Source organism: Helianthus annuus, chromosome 1, assembly GCF_002127325.2.
Source record: "Helianthus annuus cultivar XRQ/B chromosome 1, HanXRQr2.0-SUNRISE, whole genome shotgun sequence".
Taxonomy (NCBI): Eukaryota; Viridiplantae; Streptophyta; class Magnoliopsida; order Asterales; family Asteraceae; genus Helianthus; species Helianthus annuus.
The window spans coordinates 69,457,868-69,465,580 of record NC_035433.2 but is presented as its reverse complement, the minus strand read 5'-3'; the positions used below and the strand labels follow the sequence as shown (position 1 = coordinate 69,465,580).

The 7,713-nt window shown below is 35.5% G+C and overlaps 1 protein-coding gene across 1 annotated transcript; it reads right to left on the bottom strand.

The window, feature by feature from the left end:
* Positions 1-4,177: 4,177 nt before the first annotated feature.
* On the bottom strand, positions 4,178-5,775 carry LOC110902104 (protein ASPARTIC PROTEASE IN GUARD CELL 1). Its single transcript, XM_022148861.1, has 2 exons — positions 5,204-5,775; positions 4,178-4,193 (listed from the first exon to the last, which is right to left on the bottom strand). Exons 1-2 carry the CDS (start codon positions 5,773-5,775, stop codon positions 4,178-4,180), a joined length of 588 nt encoding a protein of 195 aa, XP_022004553.1.
* Positions 5,776-7,713: the final 1,938 nt, after the last annotated feature.

Below are 7,713 nucleotides of genomic sequence, written 5' to 3'. Positions count from 1 at the left end.
CTTTGGGATTTTTGTGGTATAAATGTAGATCTAAAAACAAGAATATTAGTTGGGAGGAATGATATAAGTTTGTAAATATGTAGTGTGTTCTTGTTTGGCCGCCTCGATTTGAGGTGTGCTTTAATGAAGTTTACTTAAAAAAACAAAAAAAAAAAAAAAAACAGTTTAAGGGGACTAGGGGTGGTTTCACTAGTGATAGAATTTATCACTCACAAGCACCAATCAAGTTTCGCCATGTCATTGACCATTTTTCCATCACTCACAACCATTTTTAGTGGGGGTGGTCATCACTCATCACCACACCCAACAATTTCCCCCCAACCAACAATTCCACTCACAAAAATAAACCATAACGCGTTGTCACCATCACGAAAATGATTAACGCGTGGAAGTTTAACGCGTTGAAGGGAGAGCGGCGGCCGGGATTAACGCGTTATAGCAAGATTCCGTTATACTATCACGTAAATAGGGAGACCGCCCCGGGTCCCCTAATAGTAAAGTTCTTTTAGGACATGTATCTAAAACACCTGGGACTTAATAGTAAAGTTCTCTTAGGACATGTATCTAAAACACCTGGGATACCCTAAGCCTGATAGGTTTGGATCGAGTATGAGATTAATTTAATTTTTTTCATAGGTAATAGATGGGTATGAAGCTAGGTGATACCCGACTTCAAGTACTCGAAACCACATATCTGTTTACCCGAGTCATATACCCAAGAAAAAATTATTTGTATTTTCCTTTGACCCTTGTCTATTAATTATTTATTTTAGAAAAGGTCATTACATGGAATTTTTTATATGTATTCAATAATATTATTTATATTTTGTATGTTGTGAAGTATATACATAAAATTATATAAAAATTACAATATCATTGTTTATTTATGATAAAACTTATATGAATGTTATATAAGTATCATATTTAATTTGTAATAGTAGTTATATAAATAAAACTTATACAAGATCATAGCAATATTAATGAAATGTACTCAATGGGTATTTTTAACAAACTAACGAGTATACTTGATAGCCGCCGGTATGTCTGATACTCGACGGTATTAGATCGGGTATGGAACACGATTTTACAATCGAGTACGGGACGGGGATTTCCAATACCCGACCCGAACCCAACAATTGCCATCCCTAGACTACTCTTTTCTCTTCTCATATATCCACAACTAATGCACCAAAAAAATGTTAGTGATGTTAAGATCGAACATTCTTAATATGAGTTATGACTACAAGTCCTATAATATCTCTAATGTTTACAACTGATATGGGATTTTGACTATATAAAGACACTTACTAAGCTAAAGCATAATAGAGCAAATACAAGATATGTTAAGCTATTATAAATCTATATTAAATATATATGGTACAATAATTAATGTCATCCTTCTTTTGTAGCATCACTGCATGTGCTGCTCTTCAAGTTGCCTTCTGTGATGCCATTTGAAGTTAAATCCAAGCACATAAAGACGGATGAAAAGAAGAAGAAAAACAAACGAGAAATATATTAAACTTTTAATGATTTTTTCTTCTTTTATCTTATGGGATGGCAGAAAAAACACAGGGTTTTTTATATATTTTAAAACCCAAATCAGATCCATCTCTCAAATAGAAGAAAAGACATCATTAAACTCTAAAAACCTTAGAAAATAATTTCAAGAATCTCCATGTTTTTTCCAACATACCAACATTGTAACACAACGTTTGACAATATAAAATCTTGCCTTCTGTTCTTTAGCCAAATGGCCACATTTGCGAGTGAAGTTTGCACATTTCTGTGACGAACTTCTTGAAAGCTCACATGGAGAGTACTTGTTGTTCTTCTGTGATGGACTCTTTGTCGAAAATGATCTCAAAAGAGGTGATTTTGTGGAGCTTTTCTGTGACATGCTTCTTAAAAAGGATGATGATTTTGACGAATGATTGCATGGATCTTCTTTTGATAACTTCCACTTCTTATCCATGCATGCACTGCTCCTTAATAATACTGATTTTGATCTGATTTTTCTGTATATGAACTCTAGAGAGAGAGAGTGTGTGTGTGTGAGAGAGAGAGAGAGTTTGTGTGTGTGTGTGAGGAGAGAGAAGACTGAAGAGGGTAGAGTGGAATATGAGGTGAGGTGTTGGAAAGCTATAAATAGTAAAATAGGGAAAAGAGTAGTGTGTTTTTAGATTATACAGCAAGTTATTGATGACATCCTGACCGTCTATTTTGTATAAATTATACACATGGTGAATAGTTAAGTTATTAGGCTTCCTGGGGCGGTCACGTTATACTTTTGTATAACGCGTGATGGCCACATTGTTCCCACCGCCGGCATAAAGTTCCACGCGTGATACATTAACGCAATTCCATTTTCGTTATTTTTTCCATTTTCGTATTTGATGGTTATTGATGACATCCTGACCGTCTATTTTGTATAAATTATACACATGGTGAATAGTTAAGTTATTAGGCTTCCTGGGGCGGTCACGTTATACTTTTGTATAACGCGTGATGGCCACATTGTTCCCACCGCCGGCATAAAGTTCCACGCGTGATACATTAACGCAATTCCATTTTCGTTATTTTTTCCACGCCATGATGGTTTTATTTGTGAGGGTATTTGTTGGTTGGGGGGAAATTGTTGGGTGTGGTGATGAGCGATGACCACCCCCACTAAAAAAGGTTGTGAGTGATGGAAAAATGGTCGATGACATGGCGGAACTTGATTGGTGCTTGTGAGTGATAAATTCTATCACTAGTGAACCACCCCCCTCCCCTTATGCACTTAAATAACAAGATAAATAATTAATTTGTACTATTTTTATCATATAGCACTATTAATGATGTAGGGTAAAAGTGAGAGCATCCATAATAGTCGGTTTTAGAAGAAAGAACAGATGATGTGAAGGGAAGAGAACGTATAAAAAAATGCCTAAAGACGACTTTTGTGAGTGAAGGTGGGAGAGAAATGGTGCATTTTGGGGTTGATTTTGGTAGTGAGAGGGCAAAACCCCAACAAAAGATGGACAAGTGCTTATGTGTTTTGGAGCTTGCTCGATGGTCTAAACATGTAAATTTAAACTAGGGATGTTTACAATTAGTTCGAAACAAATTAAAAGTATATAACCGAACTAAAGTAATTTAGTTGGTTAATTATTTCTTTTTAATAATTCAGCTAGTGGTGGCATAGGAGGACGCAAATTCAGATTCGAATTGAAACGAGCAAATGACTCATCATTAATCGGGTTCATATAAACATATCTTTGTCCATTTTTAAAAGAATGAAAATTTTAAGTCGTTAATATGCACGGGTGGATATATAGTGTATCAAGGGGTAGCCTCCGCTACCGCTTGGTCGGAAAATTTTGACATTTTTAGTGTAAATTTTGGAAAAATTTGACGTTTTTTCGATTTCGTTACCGCTTATTTATAAAACGTTTCTGCTTGGTCGGAATCCTAGATCCGCCATTGTTAATATGTGTACCATATAGGTAACTATCATCAAAACCAAACATGTTTTGTTATTTTTTATAAAAAAATGTCGTTTTATATACTTTTGACATATAAAAAGTCGCTACACATGTAAAAAAACACGAAAATTAAAGACCATAAACCCAGTATTGTTGTATTAAATTTCAGACACTCTATATATAATGCAAGTATTTGTGAAAAAAATATTAAAGTTCCTACACTCTTGACGAATTGAAGCAATAAAGGATAATTATTTTAAATATTGTTCGATAAGGCCATGCATTCTAGAAAAGTTAGTAAAATTGTCAAATTAAACTTACTAGTTTATGACTACCATACAAACCAATATACTAAATTTCAACCCTTTTCTCATCCCATATATCATAAATAATAAATTTAGTACAATGTATAAGTCTTACAACATAATGTACAGGTTAGCATAGAAAATAGGATTAAAATTTAAGTTACAACACTTTCTAAGATATTTTTTAATTTCAAAACATCATATTGGCCAGGAGGTCGGTGTTCATTAAACAATTGGTAACTTCCTAGAGGAGTGCTAACCATGGTACTTTATTTACATTTATTTATTAGTTTCTAAACATATCTTATCTTTAATTTATTATAAATATCTCATTCAAATTTCAGCCTTTATTACCGCCACAGTAAATTTTTAAAGTTTTACATTTACTGTGGTAATTTTGTCTCATTACTCATGAAAATACCTGCATGATAAAAAAAATATTTTAAAACACAAAATAAAACAAAACAAAAATGGATGTGGGTACAGCTAGCTGAAGCATAATACTTGAGTTGAAACACGACAATGAGGGTAGCAGTAGAAATATGGAAAAGACAATATCTTTGTGAGGAGAATGAGCTGTAGTATTCTGTTATAGTAGATTGATTAATGGCAGTATCACTAATCCATGCATGTTTATTGTTTGGATTTTGGCATCCAATTCACTCATTCTTATCCTTTGATCTTACTACGATGACCCAAATTATGGTACGAACCCGACACAAAGATGATAATCAGATAACACGTTTAAATTGTAGGCATTGACGCCGCATAGTGGGTGGGGGGGGGGGGTCGCTCAATAGTGTTCGGTATGTAGTTTTCGTATAGAATTTTTTAGGTATATACGTTTTTGACCCCCGGCTGGAAATCTCAAACTTCGCCACTGATGGTAGGTAATTAAGAACGAATTGAAAGAACGAGAGATTGAGAAACTATAACTTTATGATTTCTGAATACTAAATTGTTCGATTACATCGACGTCATATATCCAAGCTGAATCGGTACTTTAAGGGACGCACCGTTTCATACAACACGACACAACATAACACTTACTAACTTACAACCTTACAATCTAGACCCCTAAGTTATTACAATGACACTTTGACCCATATACATACTATACAATAATGACACTTAGACACGTAATAATTTTTAGTTGTAATATCCAATACTTCCTCTTAACATAAAGAGTGAATTACAAAAATCGTCCTTTATGTTGACACTAGATTGCAAAGTGTGTCCTTTATCTTCAAAAAGTACAAAAAACCTACTCGATATTTGCAAATCCCTACACATTATGTCTTTTATCCCTAACTTAGTTATTTTTCATTGTTAAGTGGGTGTGAAATGACCTAAATACCCTTACTGTTAAATAAATAACTAAAAAGTTAAAAGAAATATAATTAATATTTAAAAAATTTATGTGGGACCCACCACCCACCCCCACCCTCTTCATCTTCCCCTATGGCTACTGACAGAACAAATCCTGAATTCCCAAACAATATCGTCTTTGTAACAAAATTACCGTTAGTAGACGATCCATCTCCATACAACACCTGATACAAACACTGGTTGCTCAAGCAATTCCGAGGGTATAGTGACTCGCATTGTTGAGAGGTGCAGGGTAACACATTGTATGAACTTGAACCTGAAGGATCATAAATGGGCTCTGTTTGTTGGTAGCAATTGAAGCACTGCTGACATTGAAGCCACGTTATGTCACTTCCAGTGTCAATCACCATGTGATACATTTGCACTGGCGTACCCAATCCAACCCCAGCAAAGTATTCCTCGATTCCTTGAAAAAACCCTGATGTAACTGGAGTAGTTAAATCTTCCACTTTATACACCGAATTTGACTTGTTGGTTCCAGAGATTGCGAAATTGAGCTTTGCTAAGAGTGAGGTAACTCGGTGCGAGTCACGAGCGAGTCTGGCGAGAGTTAATGATTCATAATCATGGTGGTGTTGGTCACGGTGGATGGAATAATCATCTTCAGATAGCATCCTGACTACCTCAAACCCAGGTTCTAACCGTTCAAACTTGGATATGAATATTGTTGATGGAGTTCCATTACCTGAAGAAGAAGAAGATCCAAGACACGAGAGGAACAAATTCGATGAAGATGATAGTGATGATATGCTTGGAGGGGTGTTTGCATTTTCTAAAGAATCTAATTCATTTGATTATGTGAATGCTGAAAGAACAACGATGTGATACTTGCATCTGTGATTGTAGGTTGATGGTATTGTGATTAATTTGGGAAGTGAACTGTGTTGTTGCAAGGACGACAACAATTATTGGTTTTCTCTGTTCTAATTCTTATGTAAATGATGTATATACTGATACCATTGTGTAACATTATCTGTTTCTTTCAAAGTAAAGTAAGTTATATCTGGACATGGACATTCGAAAACCACATCAGTCCTTAGCCGCAAGAGCCTATGCTCTGCCCAAACCAAATACTGGGTAGATCTTAGAATGGGATTGTGGATCTGGTGTGGGTAGACCCTGGATGTTTTGGCCTAGGTAGTTAGTTCATTTCTGGTCAGACTATTTTTCCGGCGGGGTGAGGTGGTGGTGGTGGTGAAAGGTGGAGGTGGGGAAGATTGGGGAAGATGAAGAGGGTGGGATGGGTAGTGGGTCCCACAAAAAATTTTTAAATATTAATTATATTAAGGGTATTTAGGTCATTTCACACCCACTTAACAATGAAAAATAACTAAGTTAGGGCTAAAGGACGTAACGTGCAAGAGTTTACAAACATCGAGTACGTTTTTTGTATTTTTGAAGACAAAGGACACACTTTGCAATCTGGTGTCAACATAAAGGACGGGTTTTGTACTCTAAACTAAATATAGTATATAAGCGAGGTCTTCAGGTTTCTTCAAGATCCGATTACAACAATGCCGGTTCATCTTCCTCCTCCTGGGTCAGGTTTCCCACTTCTCTTTTCTCCCATTTTGGACATTCGTTTACATAATGTTCAAGTTCATTACACATGTAACATTTGATGTGACTTTTATCCCGCTAGACCCATCCACCATCCCTTCTTTTACTAGACCTTAGACCTCCTCCTAGGCTAAGTCCAAAGTCTTCCTAGATTGAACTCCTACAACTACAATGCTCACATCTATAATCCTTAACCTTCTCTTTTCCTTCTGATTTGGTGAATAGAAGTTTGTCACACACATCTCTCTCCCAGTTAACTTCTTGATGCGTTCTTTGAAAGCCTTCAATCTCTAGATGAGTTCTTGGAATGCATCATATTGAGATTGGCAAACTGCTTAATCACGGCTACTATTTGGATGCATTTTTCTAGTACTGAACCTAAAAGCTTTCGAACCAATCTTTTATCATCCAATGTATGCCCAAGATTGCTTGCTTGTGATGCAATTTAACTAATCTTTCCCGCATAGACATCGTGTTATTCATTATTTATAGAGATTCAAATTCTAACTTCAGTGTCTACAACCTGGCTTCCTTAACCCTATCAACTCCTACGCAACGAACCTTTAACACTTCCCAAACATCTTCGGCTTAAGTAATATTAGCAATTTGTAACACCATGTTTTCAGGAATTGCTTGGTACAGCATAGCAATTGTTGTAATCAACTCATACACAACAAACCTTTAAAACGTCCCAAACATCTTCGGCTTAAGTAATATTAGCAATTTGCAACACCATGTTTTCTAGAATTGCTTGGTACAACATAGCAATTGTTGTCGCTTTCGAAACAGAAACCTTATGATTATCAATTTGTTGCCGCTTTTAAATCAATCAAGAATGCCGTCATTTCTTGACAATCTGATGATAACAGATTAACAGTCGGTGATGAAAAGATGAAACGCTTTGATACCATTATAGGTAATCAAGAACAATTTGAAAAGAAAAAAAAAGCAAGTGATTGGCGAGCTAGAACTTTATGATTTTTTTAATACTA

Excerpts from the sequence above, each read along its gene's own strand:
- LOC110902104 (XM_022148861.1), bottom strand. The coding sequence starts at position 5,775 with ATGCTATCTGAAGATGATTATTCCATCCACCGTGACCAACACCACCAT.